Genomic DNA, 27,991 nt, shown 5'->3' with positions numbered 1-27,991 from the left:
TGTGTGGACCCAAACACTTCACCCAGCCCTCCATCGGCATAGTGGTGAGTAGATAATGAGTGGATTTTCATTTTTGGGTGAACTACCCCTTTAATGTGTTTACATGCATTCGGTCAATCATTCAAAAATGCTCTTGTTAGTATAAGTAATTCATGAATAGGCCTTTTGAATAATAATGGTCCCTTTCTACAAAATGGAATCTAACTTATGTTGCAGAGGACAACCCCCCACCACCAACAGTCTGTCCATCATGGTGACAGATGATGACTTTATTACCCGGCTGTCTCTGCGCTCACCGACCTCGTGGCGCTGGAGGGAAAAAGTCTGTGAGTGAGTGTCGACAGCAGGATGTGGGAGAAAAATGTACACTAATAACAATAATCACCATTAATGTTTGTGTAACTCCGTGGCCGCAGCGTGTGATGAGGACATCGTCGAGGGGAAGATGTGACGAGTGTTGGTCGGCGGAGGTCTGGAAGGTGTCGGTCCTCTCCTGTCACCCGCCCCCCTCAGCGTGTGTGTGTGTGTGTGTAGGGAGGAGGGGAGAGAGAGAGAGAGAGAGAGGGGGAGAGAGAGAGAGAGAGAGAAGTTTCCACGGCTCTTGACTCACAGTCTCGGATCGCTCACTCCGCGCCATGGCACGCCTGTGTCCGCGGTGTGCTGCAGCTCCGCGGCATCGGGAGCCCGGCTGCCGTCAGATGAACTGAGAGAGAGAGAGAACCGGCTGAGTTGTGACCACCCACCATGGCTGAATTCGGGGAGAAGAAGCAGTGCGCCGCCGGTTCCCCGGTCGCGGGCTGGAAGGCTGCGTCAGGAGGAGCCGGAGCGAATCCGGCGGACCGGGGGGAGCCGGTGTCCAACGGGAACTGCAGCGCGACCCCGGGCTCGCTGAGGAGGGTCCAGAAGCAGGCCAGCTGCGAGTCCCCGACGTGGGACAGCGCGGGCTCAGACTCAGCATCCAGAACGATCCCTCGACGCAGCAGTCTGATCAAGGTAGGCCACCGTCCGTCCGTCCCCCGTCCCCCCCAGGGAGAAGCAAACATGATGTCGAGCTTTAAAACACGAGAAGACTTTACATGTCACGTTTAAATAAATGCAAAACCGTGGTAAGTCCGGAGTAGATCTCAAAACTCATGCGAACTTATATCAGACCAAATATGGTAGAGTATGGTGAAAGAAATGTTAACGTTACCAAACCCCACAGGAATCTGATGGTGAAGCAATGGATAAAAGCTATGTCACTACCAGTTCATGCGACTTAACACACACACACACACCTAACCTAAACCTAAACTCAACCAAAACTTAACCTAATTCTAACCTTACGAGACGCTTCACCATATGTGGACATGATTTAGGTCCCCACAACGAATAATACCTGGATCATACACATACACACACACACTTACTCGCCTCTCCACCTGTGCCAAGTGTGAGAATTGTGTGTCACCTCACGTGACGATGCTGTTGAGGAATGAATGTGATGACGTCACATTGATAATGACAAGAGGGACCTATCCTGAACCTTTCAGAACTAGAATGGCAAAGCGCCAAGGCCTAACAGTCCCCTTAAAGTCCATCAAGCTGCACATAACGGCACAATTGTACCAGTTTTTTTTCATCATGTTTTTCAAGATCCATGAATTGTTCCCTGGGAAAATGTTGAAAAAAACGTCCACAATGTTTAAGAACCTACACCACATCCAGTTTTGTAGATATCCATTCAGCGATTGCGTAATTTTGCTTACTAACAAACAGACAGGGGTGAAAACATAACCTCTTTGGCTGAGGTAATAATACTAGAACCCATCCACCCTTTTTGCCATATCGGACATAAACCCATAAATACGTGTATATATACATGAGCAGGGAAGGTTTTGTTCCAGCCAGACTCAAGCACTTCATCAACCAGAGAGGAGGAGGAGGAGGAGGAGGAACTAATAACTGAAGCCACCTGCTGTCTTTGATTAGAGTGAAAAAACATATTTCACTCCTCCTCCCTCTTCCCTCTGTGGCTCACAGTTGAATACCTCCGTCCAATTAACCCCGCCGCCTCCACCCATCTGATAAAATGTCAGGTGTACCATACATGCACAAAGCCCTCGATGGACATATCACAGCTATTCACCGATTATGTCCAACCAAAAAGACCTGTTACACCACCAGCGTCTAATCAATAACTCATCCCCTGACTTAGCCCTTTTATGGGCTCTGCCTTAAGGCTCATGAGGTCTCATATTGATCTCCAGTTGTTGCTCGTCTCCTCAGCGACGGCCTGTACAGACATGACTTTCTGAACTTGCGGCTTCATCGGTGTGCAATTGGCTCCGAAACACGGCAAGACAGGAAGTTGGCCAATTTCCTCGAACGCTTCATGTTGCAATATTGCTGTGAAGTCACGAGCAGTTGTTGATGACACGTCTCTTTCTCCGGGGCCCCCTCCCACAGTGCAACACACACAAAAATGTTTCTCACCTCCGTGCCCACACGCAAGCCTGCTCTTGTCTTTCCTCTGTCGGTTTCAACCGTGCATCAGAGGATTAAAAAAAAAAAAAACATCAGTCTGCTTCAGTGAAGATCTGGCGTCTTGACCATGGGTCAGAAATGGCATCAAAGATCTCCTAATGTGCGGCGCCCTGTGTGAAGCTTAATGGCCCCAGATCTTCACCCTCTCCCTTGGGTGCTGCCTGTACTTCAAAGAGCGATAGTGCAGGGCAGCATGGGGAAACACGCTGCACGTGCGTCCCCATGTATTGAAGCAGAAAGTAGCATGCATCGGCGGCATGACGATGGTGTGTTAGACTGTTGCATGTTCAGTGGGCGCGTTTGATGCTGTGAACCCTCGGTGATCAACGCGCCGAGCAGCGCAGCAGCACCACACACAAGCATTTGTGCGTTCACCATAGACGTGCTTGTGTTTTGAATCCTAAACTCTTGAGGCTTTAGATGGATCGAGCTCAGTCTGGAGCCACCTGTCAACAGAGCAGTTTGTTTGACTGTTTGCTAAACTACCTCCATGGCCAAACTCAGGATCCCCCACAATAGGAGTCTGGCTGGTATGTAGGCAGATAAACAGGAAACATGACATTCCAGACTGGTTTTAACTGGAGTCAGGGGATTTGTGTCCGGTGTGTGTTTGTGTGTGTGTGTGTGTGTGTGTGTGTGTGTGTGCCGAGCTAATGAAAGTAGCCTTAATTGTATTTCATCAGTATGTAGGCCTACTTCATGCCGTCTGTTCTCCTCTCATTTATTCCGTCTCTCGCTCTGGTGTGCGTGAGGGGGTTACAGAATCAGGTGCCCACTCAGTTCATGTGTTTGAAGTTCATGTAGATAACCATCGTTCTCTGTCTTTGTTTTGGGTTCAAACTACACACACACACACACACACACACATACGCACACACACAATCAAACACAAACACACACTTGCACAGACCTGCCTTTTAAAACACAGCTCAGCACAATGAATATCTGTTTCCCAGTTCTCTCATTGTGTATGTCAACATAAGACGCACATGGTTGGCATTTGTATTTGTGTGTGCGTGTGTGTGTGTATGCTGTCCATGTCTTCCTCATCCCATTATCTCCGAAATATCAGCTGTTCCTCGGCCAAGAAGAACTCACCAGATAACGTAAATGTTTGTAAAATCCAGTTGGTGTTTAAAGAGGTTTTTATGCTATTAGCTGAAGTGCAATCGTCTCCGCTGATGAATGAGACTTCAGCTCAATAGTCATTTAGGGACTATTCATTTCTCTCTGAGGGTCACATGAGAAGATTAAAACCACCCTTGCATCTGTGCATTCAATGTGGAAGGCTTCAGCCTTGGCTTAGCACAAAGAATGGATATGTTCAAAAATAACTATTCATAATAATTAATTAATTTTAAAAAGAGCCATTAAAGTTTGTTTCATAATGTTCGAGTTTCAGTGTGTATCTGCGGTACATGCATACATCTTGTGTGTGTGTGTTTTTTTGTGTGTGTCTATAAGCATGTCTAACTGTTGTGTGTGTGTGTGTACATGAGCATTTGTGTGTGTTGTTCGGACTGAGGGAGCAGCTTCAGCCAGAGGTGTTTTGGCGCACAGCTGGAGCTGATGGGGATGGTGGAGCGGTTCGAGTCAGAGCAGCCTTGAGCGCCCCCTGCAGTTCAAATCAACATCTTCAGTCCGCCCTCAGCCACTTTAGACTGCATGAGCACAGCCCTGCACGTCTCAGAGGCTGAATGAAACCCTCTCACTGACGGAGATGCAGGAAATACCACTGACTGGTGGTATTGCTGGTGGTATGCTGGTGGTTGAGTCGCGGCACATATACACTCCACATTAATGATATATCGAGCCATGTCGTGCTGGGTGGGAGATATGTGTGTTTGTAACTTTGTACTAGTGTGTTAGCTTCACCAAAGCCTCACCACTGATATGTGTGGAACATTAATCGCCACATTCAGCGCTCGCAGGTGACACCTGACTCAAGGCTCCCACCACCTGCTCGCAGTTTCAGCCGCCCGCCCATCTTCAGGAAATGTATCTGTGACGTCCGTCAGTTGAAGTCTTGGTTAGATCTCTCTGACATGATTACCTTTTCAAGTCAACTTTCTACTTGTTTCAGTCTGTGTGGTTTGTGTAAGTGTGAATGTGTTTGATTGCGTGTTGCAAGCGCGAGCGCTTATTTTCACACGGGACTTCAAAGGGGTTCACGTTTGAAAGATCATCTGCTGCTCCGCCCCGCAGAGGTTTACAGTCAGACTCACCACATTCTCTGAATGTTATTTTCATACATTGAGAATCTTCCAGAGAATCGAATTGACCACGGAGTGCTTCCTGTGGCCTCTTTAACCCCAGTGTCCTGGATTCTGCAGCAGTCACACACATGTGCAACTTCTACGAAACACACTTTGTAATCAGTGAGCAATAATGCATGAAGGTGTCTTGATTAGGACCAGTAGTTGTAGGATTATTATTATTAAAAGATGATGTTTCATTTTTAGTTTATTTCATTCATCTTAGTGTAATCCAAAAACATTTCACAAAATAAAACAATACATAGAATCTTAGAAGACTTAGAAGCATTGCATGAATGAAGAAGAAGAAATCTTAAAGCACCTGCACATAACATAAATACAGATGGCCATCCCTTTTTATGATTTCTCAAGCTGTGGCTCAAGAGGTAGAGCGGGTTGTCCACTAACCACAGGGTCGGGGGTTTGATCCCAGTCACCCCCATTCCTTGTGCCGAAGTGTCTTTGGGCAAGATGCTGAACCCCAAATTGCCCCCGACGGCTGTGTCAGCAGTGTGTGAGTGGTGTATGATAAAGAAGGTGCTGCAGATAGATGCACTGTATGAATGTGTTTGAATGGGTGAATGGAAAAACTGTACCGTAAAAGTGCATTGAGTGGACATCAAGACTAGAAAAGGGCTATATCTATACAGACCACCTCCATTTCTTTTCCACAAATCACATAAGAAATCAATTACACATTAATCTACATAAATATAACTCAATAAGTTCCTACTGTTAAGTTGATTAATATACATTTTCAGTTTTATGTCAGAAACATATAGTAAAAAGAAGAAATATAGAAACTCCATCAGTTTCCTGAGCTCAAGGTGTCATCCTAAAATTCCTTCTTTTATCCAACCAACCGTGAAATACCTTGAGGTGTTACTTTTTTATATTGTATCCAGTGACATGAAAAAGAGAAGAAGCAGTGAACCACCACATTTGTGAAACTCGAGTTAGAGAGAAAGATACGAAACATTTTTACTTGCACTGCACAATTTTGGCCAACCCTCATAATATAGTAGTGCCTCCCTCCTCTTCTTTTCTCCATACATCATCTCACAACCCCAAGTAAATCCCCTCCGCCTCTCAACGCCCCCAACCGCCCCCCCCAAGTGGCCTTGTGCTCGAGGGTGAAAAGCTCTTGGAATAAACCATACCATCAATCGTCCAGCATCTTCTGTCCAGCACACCAGGCCACAGGCAGCTCGGCCTTCCTCACTCCTTCTTTCTTTATTCTATCTTTCACCTAACAGCCTCTTTCTCCGATTTTCTGTCTGTTTTAATTAGCGCATCAAAAACAGTGCTCACCAACGACCTACATCTTCATTCTGCTGACCCGGAGAGGCCGTAATTAGTGATTCGGGCTTGTTGCATTCACATGAACAGACGTTCTCGTACATCATACCATGCATGCATGTACGCTGGCTAATGAAGGCATAAGGCCAGGCTGGCGGCTGCAGGCAAAGTCCAGGAGGCCCTGTGACTATCTACATGAGGAGAAGAGCGTCTTTATTTATTTCTCTCCATCCTTCTTCTCACTCATCCCCCCTTTTACTGCTTTTTAGTTTAATCTTTTCCCTCTTCTCAAGTTTCAACTTTCTTTAATGAGTCCCTCACATTTCTCTCATCCTCTAGCTGTCCTTGGATGTGTCCGTCAGTTCAGACGCCAAATCAGGATAATCAGTGTAATAGTTAATGATGAGAGATGAAAAGTGGCAGATAATAACTGATGTCTAACTTTGTAAAATACAGGTCAATCTATATCTATATCTAGTATATCGATATATACATCTGGTTAACCTATATCTACACCCAGTATATCTACATCTATATGTATATTTAGTATATATATATATATATATGTCTATTACGGTATACATCTAGTAAATCTACATCTATATGTATATTTAAGATATACTGGATGTATATATAGTATATGCAGTACATCTATATATCCATTGTGTGTGTGTGTGTGTGTCTGTCTATCTGTGTGTGTGTGTGTGTGTCTATGCGTGTGAAACCATGAAATAGTGTCAGGAGTGATTAAGTTGCCTCTCAGCCGTCACATTCACACTGTATCGCGTATCAAGACTTTCGCTCTCTCTCTCAGCGCTGTCACTTCACTCGCCTCTCAGCGGGGACACAGGAAGCTCTCTTCAACGGGCTGACAGGCGGCTTCCTGTTTTGAAACACAGTGGCGGTTTTGAAGACTCATCTCGGTCTCTGTGAGAAAAACCAAGTAGGACCTTTGTGATGGAGACGTACTTTACAGATACACGGAGATTAAGTTTAATGGAATCAGAATTTTATTTATGGATTGAGGTCGAGCTTGTTTCGTGTCGCCATGTGTGTGCAAGTGTGTGAGGGTTTAAATTTCAATAATTCATTCAGAGTGATGTCAGGATTGCAGAGGTGAATGTGCAGGACACATGAGACAATTGAATCCGAACTGTGGAACAGGTCACATGGAGACTCCTGATGTTCCCTCAGATTCAAACGCAGCGTGACAGGGGCACACCTTGTGAGCTGCATTAGGTTTTAAAGAAGAGAGCTTTGTTGTGACTCCTGTTCCTTATTTGTTCGCTACTGAGGCATGAAAGGAATGTTTGTTGTAAATGCAATTTAGGTTCAGTTACCTAACTGGGTAAGATGTGCACAGTGGTTGGTGTGGATACAGCCACAGAGGGACCATTACTGCTAATGTCCCACACAGAGAAAGAGATAACGACCGACTGTTCCAAATTACCGCCCTGTGGGTCTATGCCTCCACCAACCAGTGCAGTCTATATGCATCTCTTTCTCATATGAGGTCACCTTTACCTTTGACCTTTGACCGCTGAAATCGAATCAGTTCATCTTTGAGTCGGTCCAAATTTGATAAACTTCCCGAGAGGCAGACTTGAGAGGCTCAAGATGTTTTGTTAGACCATCGTTACCATGACCTTTGACCCCAAACCACCCAACACTGTCTACGTGTCCTAAGAAGGAGGTGGTCTTGGTGGGCATCCTGGGCCGCGAGGTCTGAACTGAAATGAAAAGGTCTGGTCTATATAGAATTGTCCTACAAATTTTGCTCATGTCATCCTTCAGTCCAAGTTAATGTTTGTGCCAAATTTGAAGAAAGTCCCTCAAGGTGGTCTTGAGATATAGTGTTCAAAAGAATGGGACTGATGGAAGGCTGGATGGATGGATTGATAGATTGATGGATGGACGGATGGACGGATGGACGGATGGACAGGTGTAGAGGGTGTTGTGTGGTTTAGGGTCAAAGATCATGGTGATGGATGGACAGGTGTACATTGATGGATGGATGGACGGACGGACGGACGGACGGACGTAGGGACAACCCCAAAAACATAATGTCCGTCACTTGCGTGGAGGAATAAAAAAGGAAAGTTTGAATGAAGATGTGGTGCTGCATGTTTCTGTATTTTCGAGTTAAGTCGATGAGCTCTGGTGCGGCGCCTCATCCCGGGTCACTGGAGGATGAGCTTTTAAACATTTCAAATTGAGTGCTGCTTTCCAAATCAGTGGAGAGTATTCTGATTCGATTTCCATATTCTCTTTCTGCTGGTGAAGTGAAGTTGCACCTGAGAAGTAGAGGTTAAATCCAATATCCTTTTTTTTTAAATTGTCCAAAATTTACTGTTAGATTTCTCTACCTGCATTTTTCAGGGTCAGGATATGAAGGGGGTCTTATGGGGCCTATCTTTTCCTCATCCTGTCTCGACAATCCCCACCCCCCCACCTCCACTCCACTTCCCCATGGCACCAGGTTTTTTTTTTGGAGCACCGCCTCCCTCCGCCACCTCAAAAAAATACATAAAACAACTTGTCACCACTGGAAGCACGTCCCTGTCCTAATGAGGCAATTAAGGATCTGTGACGCCGTCCACTCCCTCTGAGAGAAACCTTTTCATCCTTTCGTTTATTATTCCTTCTCTCTTTCTCGTGTTCATTCATGTCATATTTTTTTCTCTCGCTCTCTTTCTTTCTCTTTTGTGTTTTTGCCTTCCAACCCTCCCATCCCCACACATTTCTTTCATATGGAGGGTTCCCCACTCTCCTCTCTCATAAAGGAGCTAAGTGCTCTTGAGGATTATACAAAGTCTTTGAATGAAATCAGAGTTATGCAGATGAGTGTAGAGACTCATCAGCCACTGATAAGCATTTTGTACGTGTTCACTGTGAATGTGAAAATGTTGATCAGCCTACTGGTGGTGAAATGATTATAAATACATTTTAAAGGTGTTTGTCAATCTGAGAGCAACAGGTGCTGGATTTGATCTTTCTAAAACTGTTTTTGATTGAATCATCATTTCAAAACAACAACCAGGAAAATAATTCATCTTTCTGTATAGACTGAGATATTATTCAGGATTTATTTCCTTTAACACTTCACGCTTCACACTATTTAACACACATACAGCCACGTGTCGCATCAATGACCCTTTCAGCAGTTTGTGCTACAGTAGCTCCTCTGTGGGCCGGGAACACATGAGCCGGACGGCGCTCCCCACGCGCATCAATGAGCCTCGGGCGCCAATAATCCTGCTGCCGCTTCACTGATTGTCCTTCCTTTGACACTTTTAGGTAGAGCTCACTAACTGCTGCGCACTGATAGCACCCTACGACAACTGCAGTTTTTGAGATTGCACTGACCCAAAATTGTTGAACCATCGCAATTTGGTCCTTGTCAAAGTGGCTCTGCTAACATTTTTCCCGCTTTTAACACATCAGCTTTAAAGAACAGAATATTCCTTTGCTGTCCGATATATTTCACATCTTGAAAGGTCCCATTATAACAAGATAATCAATATTCACTTCAGCAATCAGTGGTTTTAACGTTGTTGATAAAAATGTATCATCAAATATCTTTATCGGAAATTTCTAGACCTCTTGTAGACTGAAAAATTTAGCAATTAAGGAAAATAAATTCAAGATAATCTATAACAAAATAGACCAGCACTTAGAAGACGCATACCTCAGCCAAGGCCCAGCAGTCCCCTTATGAAACGACATTTTAATTCACTAGATCTAAATATCAGTATATCTTAATTATTTGTAATCAAGATCCATGAATTGTTATCTGAGAAATTAACAAAAAGTTAGAAACAAATTTCATAATGTTAAAGAAAATGAAAAAGACAAACACAAACACAAAAAAAACACAACCTCCTGCAGAGGTAACACAATCATCACATACAGCCCTTTTGATTTATCTTCTTATTTAGTTTTTCAGATTCCCCTTTCTTTTTGACACGCACATATACAGAGTGTATTTAAGATGGAAGTATGCTGAGTATGTGGGTGTTTGCTTCTTAAATCACTCTCCTCAGGATTGAATCAGCTACAATTACATCATCCTGCTTTAAATAAGCTTCAATAAAGTCTTTGATTCGATTTAACTGGGACTCTAATACGTCCTTAATTGAATAACTGTGCCCACATATATGCTCTTATCCATCAGTCTAAAGGTTCTCTGCGGGGGTGACATCTGATGGGTCAATAAATCAGACGGATGGAGCTATGATGGTGAGCTCAGATAAACTGATTGGGGTCTGCCCGCGGCAGAGCGGAGGGGGCTGAGCCTCTGTCTAGGCAGGTATGATTAATGGTGAAGGGCAAGGGCACGCAGAGGCTTTTAGCGTGGTATCAGGAAAACAATAACAGATTGGGAGGAGGAGGCTCAGCGTGGTCCACCAAATAATCTGTGTTTATGTATGGTTATATAAACTGATATGCCTTTTAATCCTCTCAGATCCATTCTGGACGGGGAGAAAAAAACATGTTTGTCATGCTTAAGCAAAGAATACATGTCAGAGGGATCACTGTCTGTCTCTCTCTTTCCTTCTTTTTCTTCTTATTACTCTCTTCCTCTCTTTATCCGTCTCATACTCTCTCCTCTGCCTCCTCGTCAGGATGGGTCACGTGCGGGTCGTGAGAGGAAGAAGACGGTGTCCTTCAGCAGCAGCCTGTCAGAGAAGAAGATCAGCAGCGCCGCCGACTGTATCCACTCCATGGTGGGTGATCAGGCCCAGTGTGACCCCTTTATATAAAACATAAGCTTTACATAACCGCACATGAAATATTTAATGTGAAGCGCACACGTCGAGGGGTTTCTTGGAGATCACATGCTGTTGACCCTGTGGAACACTTAATGAGAGCCGGCTCAGTTCAACTTAAGTGGAATGAGCTCTATCTTTTATTTCTTATCTTCGCTTCCAGGTTGAGGGGAGCGAGCTGAAGAAGATCCGGCCTAACTCGCGTGTCTACCAGCGCTACTACATGCTGGACGCGGGCCTCCAGGCTCTGTGCTGGGAGCCATCCAAGAAGGAATCCGACAAAGCCCGCATCTCTCTCGCCTCCATACGAGAGGTCAGTGTCCGGAGGGGGAAAGCTTTCAACATCAACCCTCCGCGGTTATTTGCTTTATGAGTGGACCTCATTGATTCGTTTTTGGATAAGGAGATGGAAGTATTAACAACCTTGAACCAAATGGAATGCAACAGTGAATTTGTTTTTATTGTATCTGATGTGGGTTTGACTGTATCTCTCGTGGTCTCAAATTCCAGGTACGGACAGGTCGTAACACGGACACCTTCCGCACCAGTGGAGTTTATGAGCAGATATCCGAGGACTGTGCCTTTTCCATCATCTATGGAGACGTATATGAGAACCTGGACCTGGTGGCCAACTCTCCTGAAGTGGCAAACATTTGGGTGACTGGACTAAGGTGTGAGACAGTTGGTACTGTGTGACTTGTAAAGGCACTGTCTCCTCACAGCAAGAGGGTTCTCGGTTCGAGTCCTGGTCTTTCTGTGTTGAGACTGCATGTTCTCCTAGTGTTTGAGAGGGTTTTCTCCAGGTAGTCCAGCTTCCTCCCAAAGTCCAAAGACATGCAGGTTGGGATTTACTGTTGGCTCTAAATTGTCAGGAGGTGTGAACCTGAGCGTAAATGGTTGTTTGTCCCTGTGATTGGCTGGGGTGCTCCCTGCCTCTTGCCCCATGCCAGCTGGGATTGGCTCCATCTCCAGCTGCGACCCTTTAATGATAAGCAGTATAGATAATGGATGGATGTAATTTGTATATCTACCAAAAACTCAAATCAACATTTATTTTTATAGAATTTATCTCACAGCTCTTTCTTATGCAACATTCAGCAGCATTGCCTTCGTGCAGCAATGAAATAAGTAGCTGTATTGTGTATTCTGTGGACATACAGTCTGACTGACAGTGAGCATATAATGACAATAATTAAATTTGTGCTTGAACAGAAGCGTGGCTGTGCAGGGCAGGCTAAGATAATGGAGATTATCCCGTTTAGCTTTTTAGGTCAGCCCAACAATAAATCATATGGATCTTTGCTTTTTCTCACGTATTGATTGTATTATGATGAGCAGTCAGATCCTGCAGGGCCCCCTGAGATCTCTATGTTATGAAAGGCTATGTAAGTGATTTGTCTTTAAACATATTCTGCTGCTGCAGTTATTGTGCTTTATATAGAGTGTCAGTAACTATGGAAATTTCGTAAAGGAAAACATTCTGTCTTGTTTCATCAACCCTGCCTCCAGGTATCTGATGCAGTATGGGAAACACGCCCTGGACATGCTGGCCAGCAGCCAGGACAGCCTTCGTCTCGGCTGGCTCGAGCAGCTGTTCTCCTCGGCCGCCGATTTGGAAGGCCAGGAAGATGAGGACGGAGGGATCCGCTTGCGGTCGGCCGTCAAGCTGATACAGAGCGTGAACCCTGGCGTGAGCGGTGGGAAAGTGGAGCACAGGTTTAAAGAGCTGAAAAGAGTTAGGGAGAGGGTGTCCGGACTCACATTGGATAACGGATCCGGTGTTAAAGATCACGTCGAAACCAAAAGACCACTGGGAAGAATCGAGCGAGTCACCAAGTCGGAGTTCATCGAGGTCTTTCACGACTTTTGCACACGTCCGGAGATCTACTTTCTGTTGGTGCAGTTCTCGAGCAACAAGGAGTTCCTGGACAGCAAAGACCTGATGAGGTTCCTTGAGGCTGAGCAAGGCATGACTCAAGTGAGTAACAATAATTTGCACATAAGCTGCTTTCGAACATGCACTGAAATCTCCTCTTGATGACATTTCTAACACGTGAAGTGTATCTTAGTTTGAAAAAGTGCCATATAGTTCGGAGATTCTGATGAAGATGTCAGGAGTTTTTGGTGATAAGAGCCGATGCCGGTTACAACACGACATCTCTGCAGCGTAATTAATTATGAATTATTATTAGGCTACATTCTTTGCCTGAACGCACCACAGATTTCAAACAAGTTAGGTGTAGGTCCACGAGTCCTTACGAGTCCTTACGGGTTGGAATGTTTCTCCACCCAAAACACAAACAGCCATACCTTTTGTAGGTATTTTAGCTCCAGACGACATTTTGGCTTATCTCTATTTACAGCCATGTGCATATGAAAGCAGATTAATTAAAAACCCAATAGCCAATTCATTTCAGTCAATGTGTTCTGCCTCTTTTGCTCTCCACACAGACTGTTTATCTGCGGGCAACCAGAGCCTGCTCAAACATGTTTGGTCAAACTAGAAACACAAACCAGAAGGCCTCCATATCTTGTTTCTCACATTTTCACATATTCTGCATTTGCACATGGAGAATCTGTTTATCGAGATTAGGTGTACACAGAAAAATGTAATCCCAGTTTTCCTTCTCAAAGAGTCTGATTTCCCCTTCATCTCTCACTGCGTCTTCCAGGTGAGCGAGGAGACCAGTCTGAAGCTCATCCAGTCCCACGAGCCGTCGGAGGAAGGCCGCCAGCAGGGGTACCTGTCTTTGGATGGCTTTACCAGCTACCTCACTTCAGCGGAGTGCAACCTCCTCGATGGGGAGCACGGCGCCGTGTGCCAGGACATGTCCCAGCCTTTGTCTCACTACTACATTAACTCCTCCCACAACACTTACCTCATCGAGGACCAGTTCAAAGGTCCCTCCGACATCTCCGGCTACATCCGCGCCCTCAAGATGGGCTGTCGATGTGTGGAAGTGGACGTTTGGGACGGCCCTGACGAGGAGCCAGTGGTGTGCACGGGTCACACCCTTTCCCCACCGCTGTCCCTGCGTTGTGTGTTGGAAGCAATTGGACGGTTTGCATTTGTGGCATCAGATTACCCATTAATTGTATGTGTGGAAAACCATTGTTCACTTCAACAGCAGAAAACAGTGTGGAAACACCTCATGGGAATACTAGGGGATAAGTTATACACAAATCCCCCTGATGAAGGGGACTCTTACCTACCGTCGCCTCATGTGTTACGCCATCGGATCCTACTGAAGGGTAAGAAGTTGGGTCCAAGTTCTGACGGCGAGGACGGGGAGGTAAGTGAGGAGGATGAAGGGGCAGAGATGTGTCAAAGGATGAAGGCAGCTAATAGCGGTGGGGCCACGCCTGGAGGAAGTGAGAAGGAAACGTTGCAGAAAAGCATCACTCAGTCTCATCCTCCTCATCCTCCTCATCCTCCATCCAAACAGTTCCAGCTCTTGAAGGAGCTGTCCGACCTCGTGACTCTTTGCCGCTCAGTGGCCTTCACCGACTTCCCGACATCATCCAAAATCCAAAAACCTTGGGAGCTGTGTTCCTTTCACGAGTCTCTGGCCGTGCGTCTCGCTGGCGAAAGCCCCGGAGACTTTGTCAATCATAACAAGCATTTTCTGTCCCGGGTGTACCCCAACCCCATGCGCATTGACTCGAGCAACATGAACCCTCAGGACCTGTGGAAGTGTGGGTGCCAAATTGTGTCCATGAATTTTCAGACGGCGGGACTAATGATGGACCTGAACACGGCTTGGTTCCGGCAGAACGGGAACTGCGGTTACGTCCTGCGCCCGGCCATCATGCGGCAGGAAGTGTCGTATTTCAGTGCCGACACCAGAGAGACGGTGCCGGGTGTGTCTCCACAGCTGCTTCATGTGAAGGTGGGATGGTGGAAATATGTAAATGAGTGTGATCCTGTTATTTCCCCTGAAACTTACATTTTAATTTTAGTGTATTAAAAATCAGGTCTTACTTTGTAGTTTGGGATATTATCCTCCTGGGTCATGAAGAAGCATGTTAGTGCAGATCTGCAGATTCTTTTTCATTTTTCATTTTGAGAATTAGGTCAAAATGTTAAGATGAAAGTCGAGACTTTAGTTGAAGTACTGTGTTGTGAATGAAGTCATTTCCTTCCATCAATCAAATCCAATCAGAGGTCTGCCAGCTGTACGAGCGGCCTGTGTCTCTTCAAAGACTGAATACGAGTCCACATCTTGACTTTATTCTCGATGTGCAATATCAAATAAATATTTCTCCTCTGAGTTAATTCAACTATATTCTCAACTTTTCAACGGTACTTTTGAAATGAAAAAAAAGTCTTCCTTTTCTTTTCTAATTTTTTTCCTAATGTTAGGGCTGGTAAGTTGTTTCTGAAACACTTTTTATCTTATTTGTTGAAATCGTCTTCACGTCCAGATAACCATCAATGTATGTATGAAAAAAAAAACACGTGTCCCTCGCAGGACTGTGATAAACACGACCAATAGTTCCTTGGTCTGAATCGTCTGCCAGCGAGACATACACCTCTGAAGCAGAGACGATAGTGAGAAGTTAGCGAGTGAGTCACGGTAAAGTCGGCTTCTAGCAGTTGTGAGGCAGTGCACGTTCATGTGGTGTAGCTTTGAAGAGAGGGCCGTTGGGAGGGGGTGGGATTTATCTGATGCATTTTTTTACAAAGTGCAGCCTGCAGTCTGTAGTCTTTCCTGGAACACCAACCCCATAGCTTTAAACCTGACCTTGGTATTCTTCTATATGATCATACGGGGGTAAAATGAACCACTAGGTTATCCACTCTTATTAAGAAGTGAAGACAAAGGTGAAATTAGATTTTGGTTGTGCTCATTTGCACTTTTACCCCCACTTTTAAGATTGTTTGGTTTCCTTACAACCTGTCAGCTTTTATTAAGATGAACTTCACTGTGGCAATGTCACCCAGTTACTCATCAATTATTTGGATGTGCACAGTGTGTATATTGTTATCATTATCGATAAAGACAAGGACTGAAGCCGTGTAAAATAACACCAAAGTTGTTGTCATTCCTCCAGGTGATAAGTGGCCAGAACCTGCCCAAGCCAAGAGGTTCAGGGGCCAAAGGGGACGTGGTGGACCCGTACGTGTACGTGGAGATCCACGGCATCCCGGCCGACTGCACCGAGCGCCGCACCAGGACAGTGACCCAGGACGGGGACAACCCCATCTTCGACGAGAGCTTTGAGTTCGAGATCAATCTGCCAGAGCTCGCCATGGTTCGCTTTGTGGTGCTGGATGATGACTTCATAGGGGACGAGTTTATAGGTCAGTCAGGTTCATGTAAAGGGATTGAAATACACAACTCAAACACAAGATTTTTTAGAGTTCAAGCTTGTCAATCACTGTTACATGTTTTATTACGACACCTGCCTTCCTTCAATCCTTTGACATATTTTGAAATGAAATGCGATTTTCCTCCCACCACAGGTCAATACACCATCCCTTTAGAGTGTCTCCAGCCAGGCTACCGTCATGTGCCACTCCAGTGTCTGACAGGAGAGGAACTCCCCCACGCTAAGCTGTTTGTCCATGTGGCCCTCACCAATCGTAGAGGAGGGGGAAAGCCTCACAAACGGGGCCTGTCGGTGCGGAAGGCCCGGAAGGGCAGGAACTACACAGCTCTGAGGGACCTGGGAGTCCGGGCTGTGGACGAGGTTTTCAAGACGGTCGCTCCACTGCTGAGGGAGGCTACTGACCTGAGGGAAAACATGCAGGTAAATGGTAAATGTATTTATATTGATGACCACTCAAAGCGCTTTGCAGTACAGTTTTTTGCCATCCACCCATTCACACACCCATGTTCATACGGTGCATCTATGTGCAGCATATGGGCAGTGTCTTGCCCAAGGACACTTCGGGAATACTGAACCCCAAATCCCCTGATGACTGTGCTGACAGTGTGTGAATGGTATGTAGTGCAAAAAAAAAGCACTACTGTAATAAGTGTGATTGCAACTTAAAATTGCTTTGAGTGGTTGATAAGACTGGAAAAGTGACATATAAATACAGTCCGGATAATATTTTAAATACTTTTTGTCTATATACTATATACACTATGTTATATATATATATATATATATATTTGGGATGAATTTCCACGAATATCTCCACTTTCTCCAACTACTGAAAGCTGCAGTTTGGTGTGAGGCTGCTTCTGTCACTGTGTGAGGAAATTAAACAGTAATTAGAATGTACGCTCAGTCACACTGCCGCCATCCACATCTCTCCATTTCTTCCATTTCAGTCCAAACTACTACAAAAGCACAACTGCAGGAGAACAAATCAGCAGCTGAAGGGAAAGACAAATAACTCTGTTGCAGGGCTCGCTTTTGATTACCTATGTGTGTGTGCGCGTGCGTGTGTGTGTGTGTGTGGCTGTGTGAGAGAGAGGGAGAGAGAATAGAGTAATTGAAGCCGGAGACAGAGAGCGAAAGGGATTTCTCAGGTTTTGTGATGATTTGGTTTTGATATCATTCACTGCCTCTACTGTTTTTCCATCAGCACCAGGAAATTAGAAAGAGAAATAAGAGGAAAGACGTGTTCATGTTTAATCTCCAGATTTAATGATTCCATTTTCCTGTTTTTTTGCAACAGAACTCCGTGGCAGTGTTCAGGGAGCTGTGCGGAGTGTCCGCTGTGGCGAACCTCATGCAGTGCGTCCTGGCTCTGAGCTCCAGAGTGTCCGGACCAGACGAGATGCCTCTGCTGCTGTTTGACCTCCGGGACCAGTACCCCACCCTGGAGCCCCAGGGGCCCCTGCCTGACGTCCTCCGCCGGGTCGTCTCCACCTATGAAATGGTGAGGAGGTAGAAGACAGTGAACACGAGTTACGTGTAAAAAGGAGCATACATGGTGCTTAACTCTGAAATGCATCAAAAGGAAGGAAAGCCCAAACAAAAGCGAAAGAGATCAGAAATCAGCCAGCCACCTCCCATCCCCTGTGTACTTGACCCAACAATGAAAACCGCCCCCTCCCAGACAAAAGCTTCCTCTTTCAGCCGATACGTTCTCAAACACGAAGCGAGCTCATTGTTACAGCATGTAGCAGACGACATCCCTGTTTGTCCCGGCTGCGACGAGGCTTGTAAACACATCGGCGACATCCTCACCTTGGCCTGAATCCACAGTTTGTTTCCACCCGGAGGAGAAATGTTATGTAAAAGATTCAAATTATGTAATGATGTCTAAAAATGAATCTGGCCCTTGATTAAAAAAAAACAAAAGAAAACTCCTTTGTCGAAACAAACACAAAGAGAGAACAAGGGCGAGAGAGGGGTCAATCGGTCTGTTAGTTAACTGATCAGCGAGTCTATAAAGCCGCATGAATCAGTGACTGTGAGTGGGTTTAGTCTGCTCAGGTCTGCTGAAGGGTTTTTCAGGTTTTACACCACTAGTGCCCGTTCCAAACCTGCCTGTTTGGAATTGACTGTTCTCTTGTCCTGTGCTCTTCATCTTCAACTTTCAGCCTCTTCTTTTCTCTTTTTCTCCATCATTCGTCTCTCTCACTTCCTTCCTCCTCCTCTCTCTCTCTCTCTCTCTCTCTCTCTCTGGGTCTTGCTGGACTGTGGTTGCCCGATACACAAGTGTTTTCCACCCAGCTGTGGTCCTTCACTTGTACATAGTCTCTGTCTTGTTGCTGCGGTGAACAACATAACCCCCACTCGTCATTTGTCACGCTGCTGCAAGACTCTTTTTAAATTGGTATTTGCTCAAAGTGTACTTCTTCGTGTTTCATATTAGATATTCCCCCAGCAGTCTCTGGGGCAGGATGATGGAAAGGCAGTATGAATTGCCAATTCTGCCATCCTGTCCAAAGAGCATATGGGATGTGTACGAGTGTATGTGCTTTGTGCGTGCGTGAGAGAGGCAGACACTCAGGTCTGTGGCCAGAGCCGAGATGAATCGATATGTTTCCAGTCTTATTAAATTATGATCAAGGCTCTGGTACATAAACCGTGGTGCTTTAGTTTAACTACGCTTGTTTGTCACTGATATGCAAATAGCACTTGTGACTGCGTGTTCGTGTGCGTTAGTGCGTATAAGCACGTGTGCGTGTTCGTGTCTGTGGTGGCATGTGCTGCCACTTCCTGTTTTTTTTAAAGCCGAGCTGATCCGGGTTGAAAAAGCTCACCCTGCTGCAGAATACCATTAGCATTGATTAGAATGAACCAGCTCCACACCTAAACCCTGGTGCCTGGAGGGACGGGAAAACGACAAACATGAGATGGGGAGTGTGGCAGTGTGGCAGTGTGCGTGTGTGTGTGTGTGTGTGTGTCTTGTTGAATTGGATCAGGTCAAATTTGAATACTGTAGTTAAATACTGTGTTTGTTGAGCAGCAGTGTAATGTTCCTGCAAATTGCACTTAAATCTATTTGAGGACCATTTTGAGCCGAATGGTGTGAAGACATTTTGCGACTGTGAGGACATTTTGGGACTGTGAGGACATTTTGGGACTGTGAGGACATTGTGGTTGTACCTCACTTTTCTGTTTTCTGTTTGAGGGTCAAGACTGAGTATTTGGGTTAGAATTAGGTTTAGATTAGGATTAGGGTTGGGCATTTAGGTGTGATGGTTCGGGTTAGTATGTCTAGGGAATGCATTATGCCAATGAGTGTCCTCATGAAGACAGAAGTACAAGAATGTGTGTGCGTGTATTATGTTGTAGGGACAAAAAGCAAGTCCCCCTAATGTAAAATATTCAATTTAAAGACGAAGGTTAAGTTAAGGTTTAGGTTAAGGTTTAGTTTAGGAGTCAGGGTTGGTGTTAGGCAAGTATTATCTATCGTTAGTGGTCAGATGTGAATTGTGGTTAGGTTAAGGTTAGGGGTTAGGTAAGTTGCAATGTCTATAGGGATGCCTGCACAAGAGTGTGTGTGTGTGTGTGTTTGGTGTTGTCATTATACACTGCCACATTAGTCTCTGTAGGTGCCTTCACATACACACATGCGTGTGTATATTGGGTCTAGTACATATTTTATACAGTGATTTTTCCTTCAGTGCAAACTCAGTTGACTATCTTCATCATTTTTAACAACCACCAGTGTATAGAAAACATCACCGCAGTGTTTTATATATTTGTAATTTGCACCACCCGAGGGATTTACACCAATCTCCCCTCAGTCCTCATCTGTTGCGTACAGGGTAATCACAGCGGACAATAAAACACACAGTATACTGCACGTGCACAACAGTGGATTTAATGCCCGAAAAAACAAGATGGTAAAATGAATGAAGTGTGTGTGTGTGTGTGTGTGTTTTGTGCTAATAGATGTTTCCCTCTTTGCAGATGGTCCAGGCAAGCAGAGCAGTGATGGATCTCTCCGATGGAATCTACGACAGGATCCTGCATATACAGACAACGGGTGTGTAGGCGCGCACGCGTGTGTGTGTGTGTGTATGTTGGTGTATAGCAGACGCTGCTATTTAGAGTGTGTTATATGACGTGTGTGTGTGTGTGTTTGTAATGAGTAAAAAACAGTCTGAGCCCATATTTTTGAGTCCTTGTGACAACTCCCACACAGCCTCCTTAGCAGCGCTGTTATCCACACTGCAGTGGCTGCTTTTGTCATTAAGCTTGTCATTCCATTCCTCTTCTCTCTTCTTTCCTTTCTTCTCTTCTCCTCTTCCATTTAATTTCCCTTCCTCTTATGATCTCCCTTCTCCTCCTCTCCTCTCCTCTTATCTCCTCCCCTCTCCCAAACATCTGGTTAATCGTCAGTGTCACATGAGGTCAGACAAGTCTTTTTTTCCCATCTGTATGTGTTGGACGGAGGGGGTTTGAATTGGCACAGCTCCCGTCGCCGATCCCCCTTCAGTCCCTCAAGCGTACGACACCGCGTCTGACCTGCCGATATCATTTCTGTGATCTTTGGCCGAGGTTTGTTTATTTCAGCCCGGCCCCTTGGGTCCTGAGACATTAGTCCCTCCGATTGTCATCGCTGTGACAGTAAACAACCCCTCACAAACACACCTCTACACACACACATCACACAGAGTCTTCAGCTGTCACCCACGGAGACAGTATGATTGACATTTGCACTTTTTAACCTGTGGCTTGGTGCAAAAATAAACATTCATGCACTTTATGTGGCTCTCTAGGTGAAGAAGCAACATATTTATTTTTTAAAAGTCGTCTTGGGGCCTATATTTAAACATTTCTGTGTTTCATCTGAGTTTTATGAGTTGCAACATGCGTCGGCTGCTCAATGAGCCCCCTTGAGAGAAGTGTGAAGAGAGAAGAGGAAATGAAGGAGAAATTAAAACCAAGCTGAGATGAAATTGCGAGTTGCTGCAGCTGATCACATAAAAGTGAGCGAATTCACTTGTATAGAGCATTACTATACACAAGTGGTCATTCAATGTGCTTTACAGAAATAAAAGAAGCAGATCAGACATAAAAAAATATATAATCAGTAATTTACAAAAGTATAGAAACAGGTTGGAAGTACGAATTTTAAAACAGATGATTAAAAGTGCAAGTGATGAAGAGAAGGCGCTGGAAAATAGAGCAACTTCCTTTTAAAGCGGGTTAGTGTTGGGGCGGATTTTATATCACGACTGACTTAGTTTTCTATCTCGTATTCCCTCGTGAATCTTTTGTTTCCCACGTGATCACATGTGTAGTATTATTGGTAAACAGAGTGCGATTTGAAAGTGTTCAGCCCGACAACCAGCTGCATTTCATCTGATAAAGAGCTGCAGCGCCCGAGGCCTGATTGCGTGAACAAAGCTCTTCCTGTGTGCTCAGAGAAAACATGGCGATCAGGTGATTCCGAGTAAAGAGGTCCACCTCTCAGCCTGGGAAGAGGACGGGTGGGGGGGTTACAACAAGGACAGCGTAAACAGGCCACTCAGAGGGAGCCTCGGGGGAGGCTGGTGGCAGACGACGGAAGTGTGGGAGCGATGAAACGGAGAGGGAGAAGAAAGCCGTAGTAAAATGAATGGTAGAGATGAATGGCTGGCGGCGACGCTGAGAGGAAGACAAGAACACCGAGGTAGAAGAGAGGGGGGGGGGAATCCACTTCATTAGCATTATGTGCTGGTGTGTTTAAGAGCTGCTTCTCCTCAGTTAGACGAACACTCATGTTCTCATGGACATAACCGTGTAGGTTTAGAGATTTTTAACTCTTTTTTACAGTGAAAGTAAGTTTTTTAAAGAGGAACAAAGTCTTGAGTGTGTTTCACCCCAGACCACACCCAGCATCAGCGTCGCTGGATGTGGTCAGACGTGCGCTCTTCTGTTGGCACTTGAAACCACACTCGCTGAGTTTTTGGTGTCATGGCACACTGCCACACCCCGGAGTGCACTTCTGCATCGCTGCAGCAAGATCAGACGTTTAGCCTCTGTGAAAAGAAAAGGCCAAAACATTTTCCCAGCAACCCTGTCTTCCTGCAAACACTCATCACTCATCACTACAAAACATTACCAAACATTTGTTTATTTCGGTCGCAAATATATCGAATGAGATCTGATTTCATTGAGCGACATGTTGCTGTTGAATGTTTCAGAGTTTCCATTCACTTTCACCCTAGAGACAGATATCTTGAAACTAGTACCCTCTGCATAGCTTGATGTCCACTAGACTGTAAGATATATAAATATGATTTTTAGGATATTGGATTTTTATTTAGGGAGATATTGATACAGAGTTTAAAAAATGGACATGTGACATTAGCTGTTGAAGAGTTGTGATTATTACCTCCACCAAAGAGGTTATGGTTTCACATGCGTTTGTTTGATTGTTAGCAGGATTGTGCAAAATCTATTTCCCCGATTTCCATGACATTTTTACATTTTAGTGGAGATCCAGGAAGTCTTTTTTCACTTTCTTTAACATCGCGATATCAACCTTTTCATTGATTTCATAGAAAAAGACACTATAATGACACTCGTACCTCTGCCATGGTCCAAAATTCATCTTAATTTCACAATTTATTTATACTTTATTTGATTTTCATGTGGATCTGCACAAAATTGACATTCATAAATATCAGTCCCCTAAATATGCCTTATTTTTTTTCCCATCAAGATCCACGAATCATTCTCTGAGAAACGAAAATGTTGAAAACCGCCCCATCTCATAATCTAATAAAGAAAAATCCCAGATCCACCCCCTGATCAAGGTTCTTCCCTGACCCATACCACATCCTTCCAGCAAGTTTCATGATAAACTGTCCAGCTGTTTTTGCGTAATCCTGCTTATTGACAGACAAATGTAGCAGTGATTTGTATGAAACTGATGTGAGTCGTATGCTCTGCCCCTCACACCCACCACATCGGTTGAGCACCTGGGGCAGATGCTGGAGCAGTGTACGACGGCGCTCTCTACCACCAGCATGTGGTGATATCTTTTGGAAGGATGGGATTTTCCCTCCTCGTATGTTTGTTTTGTTGGCTGAACTGAATCTTTAAGAACCTCAGCTGAGCAGCTGCGCCTCCTCCAGGGCCCTGAACTGTACAGTGGTGAGAGTTACATCAGCCCATATAGATTTTACAATTCATCAGATGTTTATATAGATTCCTACAGAGTGTTTCACAGCAGAAGTCATATCTTTTACATCAAAGTTCGGAGAGAGGAGTGGAAGTGAAGGTGATGCTCTTCCTGCTACATCCTGATTGGCCCCCGTCTCTTGGTCTTTTGGTGTATGTGTGTGTGCGTGTGTGTGTATGCACACTGTGCCAGTATTGGCCTGGAAATAATGTTCTCTCGATTCTCTTTGCTTGGTTTCACAGTGAAATAGACACACAAACACACACACACACACACACACACACACACACACACACACACACTCACTATATTGGCACGTAGGCTTCGAGTTGCCTAGCAACCGCATGGTAAAGGTTATTATTCAGGCAACTTCTGTAAGTGTGTGTGTGGATGTGGAGCTGTAACAACACAACATGCGTGCGTGCGTGTGCAGGTGTGTGTTCATATTTGCAGACATTTAATGACAGAGCGGGATAAACGTGATTAACTGGTAAATTATACTCTCATCCACTCTGTTTACTGTGTGTGTCTGTGTGTGTGTGTGTGAGGTCCACAACTTGGCATGTTTAATGTCTGTGGCTCTCGATGGCTCAAAGTGATGTGTGCCCTGTGTTAACCCACTTCCGGGTTTCCATGGTAACAGTGGGACAGTGGCCCTGGGCGGACAGAGGAAGACAGACACACAACACAACTCCATGGCGCACACACACACACACACACTGGCTAGCCGGCGGCCTGACTTCGATGTCTCTTTCTCTCTTTCTCTCTATCTTTCTTCATCTGTCACACAGATTTTACATTCACTTTACATCCTTTTAATTTTTCATCACACTTCTCTTCATTTATTTGTCTCTCTCTGTGACTGGCTGAGACTTAAAGTGACATTTGCAGCCCATTGGTTCTCTCGCGTTCCTCCCTAGTCGGCATCTAGTGTGAGGTTTGTAAAGATTAAGATTAATTAGACACATATACTGAGATTAGAAGAGAAAGAACCGATTAGACTCCATCGATGTAGCATTAGGCCCATGAAGATGGGAGAAAGGCGAGAATCTCCTGGTGGTGGTAGATTAAAACCTGCAGGTGGACGATGGAAAGTCTATGAATGGTTTCAGGAACACAGGCAGGCAGATCAATAATCCGATATGGGGTATCAGAATATGTGAATATAGGGACCTTGACAGCGTGGTAAGGCAAAAATGACAGTTGAGATAAGAGCGAGAAAGAAAAAAAAGATAAAAAGGGATAGAAAAGATGGAGTTTACCGAGTGTGTCCTGTACTGTGTGGGAACCACCTACTGAATCTCAAATACTTTCACAAAGCAGTAACACTACGTTCAGAGTGTTACTATCAGTCGTGAATACAAAAGTGATTCACTCTTCAATTTTTTAGGCATAAGTTTTAGTGATCACACACACACGTTTGTACAGCTGTCTTAGTGAGGACATTCATTGGCATAATGCATTCCCTAGCCCCTTACCCTAACCCAAACATAACCCTTAACCTAACCTAACCTAACCCTAATTCTAACCATTAAACCAAGTCTTAACCCCCAAACGGTCCATTAAAGGGGGTCACAAAATGAGGACCGGCCAAAATGTCCTCACTCCGTAGGTTGTAGACTCAAACCAATCCTCACAAAGATAGCTGTACGAGAGCAAACACACACACACACACACACACACACACAGCCGTGGGATTGACTTTATTCTTACTCTCACCTGAACCAGAGTTACTACTTGTCTAAACGTAACCCATAAACTTAACAATAACATAAACATGACCTTAACCTAAACCTTAACCTAAACCCAACCTTAAAACATGTCTTGTATGTAAATGCAATGATTCATGTGTGTGTGCGCATGTTCGACTCTAGCGATGGAGTTTCATGAGAAGCTGCAGAGCCTGGCAGCGAAGGAGGGGCTGAAAGGTCGCAAGGTCAGCCGAGCGCTGGAAAGTTTCAGCTGGAACATCACCATCCTTAAGGTCAGTAACACACACACACACTCATAAACCCAAACAGCCTCAGGACTTAGACAATTACAACTTGTTTTGGCCTGAAGCTGTTTTGCTCATCTCTTTGCTCTTTCATCCTCCCTCCCTCCACTTCCTCCCCCTGTCCTCCCTCCTGGTCTCCCCCCTTTTCATCTCCCTTCTCACACCCAGGGCCAGGCCGACCTCCTGAAGCGGGCCAAGGCTGAAGTCCAGGAGAACACGAAGCAGGTCCACGACGCGGCTCTGACCGGAAACCTCAGCAAGGAGAGTCAGGGAATGACGAGGGTCCGCTCCCAAACGCGAAGAGGCCAGGATGACAAAGCCACCACAAGTGCTGGAGGAGCCTCGGCATAGCAAGTGGCGGCGAGAGGATCCGCGACCGCTGTAGCATCTGTGACAAACCCTTCAAATGTCTTGGCTTCATAATGTTGCAGGAATTAAATAGCAAGTACCCTGTTTTTTAAAAGAAGGAAGTTGATGAATGTAATACTTCAAAAACGCAGACACTGTCTATGCTTCTGTCGCCGTAGACGTCAGAGGCCGCTGTGAGGAGGCGGGAAGATAAATGACAATGAAGGAGTTGAATGTAGTTCGATTTAAAGCCAAGGTTCAGCTGTTTGTACCGTATGGAACTGTAAATACACCAAATGTTTATTATCCTCTTCTAATGTGCAATGTTTCTGAGATTTGAGACGTAGAATTAAGAGCCAGAAGATCTTAGAAAAACCTTTTGAAAAACTGCCACCTCCAAATGTTGGCAGCTCGTGCGGATGCATCTCAAAGAATATCTACAGAATATCGTGGAAGTATTTTTTTTCGAAATATAATTTAAAAAGAGAAACTTTCCTATATTCTAGATTCTTGATAAAGTGAAATATTTCAAGCCTTTTCTTTGTTTTAATTTTGATCATTACAGCGTACAGCTCATGTTGATAACAAATCCAGCATTTGAAAATATTCAAATATTTCCAAAGATCATCAAAAAGGATTTATAAATCAGAGATGTCCAGCTTCTGAAAAGTACGTTCATTTATGCACTCAATTCTTGGTCAGGGCTCCTTTAGCAAGAATGACTGCATCTGAAAAGTGGACTTTGGAGCACTGAGCAGCCGTCGAGTTCTGTTAGGGACACACATCCAGGTCTGACCAGCCTGGGGTGGGCCTGCCTTAAAAAACCGATAAGGTACACAACTGAAGATATGTCAAAAACATCCACAGTTGGCAACTTAACATCAAGCTAATGCGGAAGACCTTCAAACACACAAGGGAATGTTCGCCATCTTGTCCTATGTTCTAAAACGACAAAGAGGGATGCGACAGTTGTAGCGAGTTTCCTGAAGACGTCTGTGTGTGATGACCCACGAGGCTCTGACTCTAGTCATCTGCTCCTCGTGAGGCTCTCCCGAGTCCTTGATTCAACTTTGCTTGAAAATCTTCTCAAGGCTGCGGTCATCCCTGTTGCTCGTGCACATTTCCCCTTCCAGTCAACTTCCCATGAACTTGCACTGATACAGTGCTCTGTGAACAGCCAGCGATGACCTGTAGCTTTTCCTCCTTACGGATGGTGTCGATCATTTCCTTTTCCCGTGATTGTGGTTTTGTGTACTGAGCTACACCAGGAGATACACAGTATTTATACTGTATGAAAAGTTATGTACTCTCACTCAAAATGAAATATTGTCATCATTTGGGATGTTTAGTTGTAGGCTGTAATTTTTTTAATTAAAATTAAAACATAATTGAAACATTTTAGTTTAATGAGTACAAAGGAGTTCTCAAAGTGGGGTCTGGTAACCACTAAGGGTTATTGAGGGGTTACAGAGGGTCCCTGGCAAAAAGTGGAATAATTTATTTTCACTATAATTTCAACCATATGTAACAAACTATGACTATTTTGCTCCTGAATTTCAGACACTTGCTGAAGAACAAACATCTAAAACCACAAATGGTTGTCGGGGGTCTGTGGTGTACTTTGTGTTGGTTATGAGGTCATTGAAGTGCAAAAGTTTAAGACCAACTGGTCAAGAATATGTAAAACTTTCACTTTCTTAAATACCTGATGAAAAATGTTGAACTTTTTCACAATATTCTAATTCTTTGAGCTGGACCTGCGTTTCACTAAGCTGCTACAGTTCCCAGCAATATCAATAAGTAGGGTGTTTTAACTTTGCACCTGTTGGACCAGTGCAGCCTCTGTATGTCTCTCATCCTTGTTGTCCAGCCAGAAAAACCCTCCACTTCACCCTCTAAATACCATCTTACATACAGTATTCTATATTTTTCTATTTTCCTGAAGCCTTTGTTGTAATTATGAGAAAAAAAAAAATTGTTAACTGCCTCATCTCCATAACTCGAAATGTAAACGCCTCTAGGGAACACAAAACGCTGTCAAGTGCTTCATTTGTTTGCAAAACACTGTACAGTATTTTATTATGTAATATTCTAGAATTCTTTGCTGTGGAGCATATTTTACCATAAGTTATTGATCCTAAATGAAAACATTCCAGTGAACAAGCTGCCGGTGCGGTAGATGATGCTCAACGTGCTCAGCTGTGGTGATCACCTTCCTCTTCAGTCAGGACGGAGACATACTAGAAATAAACTTGTTTTGAAATGA

The 27,991-nt window shown here is 44.6% G+C and overlaps 1 protein-coding gene across 2 annotated transcripts; it reads left to right on the top strand.

Annotated features, from left to right (window-relative positions):
- Positions 1-600: 600 nt before the first annotated feature.
- LOC118124441 (inactive phospholipase C-like protein 2) lies at positions 601-27,991 on the top strand. Of its 2 annotated transcripts, XM_035182231.2 has the most exons (12): positions 601-993; positions 10,706-10,807; positions 11,013-11,162; positions 11,360-11,520; positions 12,359-12,827; positions 13,522-14,739; positions 15,905-16,154; positions 16,317-16,603; positions 17,484-17,687; positions 20,177-20,252; positions 25,256-25,365; positions 25,546-27,991. In XM_035182231.2, the coding sequence occupies exons 1-12, from the start codon at positions 745-747 to the stop codon at positions 25,726-25,728; spliced, it is 3,459 nt and encodes a 1,152-aa protein (XP_035038122.1). In that variant the 5' UTR covers positions 601-744; the 3' UTR covers positions 25,729-27,991. The 2 variants fall into 2 exon arrangements, with proteins under 2 accessions (XP_035038122.1, XP_035038123.1); XM_035182232.2 differs by lacking the exons at positions 601-993; positions 10,706-10,807 and having other exon boundaries at positions 11,124-11,261.

Source organism: Hippoglossus stenolepis, chromosome 17, assembly GCF_022539355.2.
Source record: "Hippoglossus stenolepis isolate QCI-W04-F060 chromosome 17, HSTE1.2, whole genome shotgun sequence".
Lineage (NCBI taxonomy): Eukaryota > Metazoa > Chordata > Actinopteri > Pleuronectiformes > Pleuronectidae > Hippoglossus > Hippoglossus stenolepis.
Note: the sequence above shows the minus strand (reverse complement) of the source record. Positions and strands in the feature narration are given on the sequence as shown.

Excerpts from the sequence above, each read along its gene's own strand:
- LOC118124441 (XM_035182231.2), top strand. The coding sequence starts at position 745 with ATGGCTGAATTCGGGGAGAAGAAGCAGTGCGCCGCCGGTTCCCCGGTC. Across the intron at positions 11,163-11,359 it reads CTCTCGCCTCCATACGAGAG|GTACGGACAGGTCGTAACAC; the intron begins GTCAGTGTCCGG and ends CTCAAATTCCAG. Across the intron at positions 25,366-25,545 it reads GGAACATCACCATCCTTAAG|GGCCAGGCCGACCTCCTGAA; the intron begins GTCAGTAACACA and ends TCTCACACCCAG.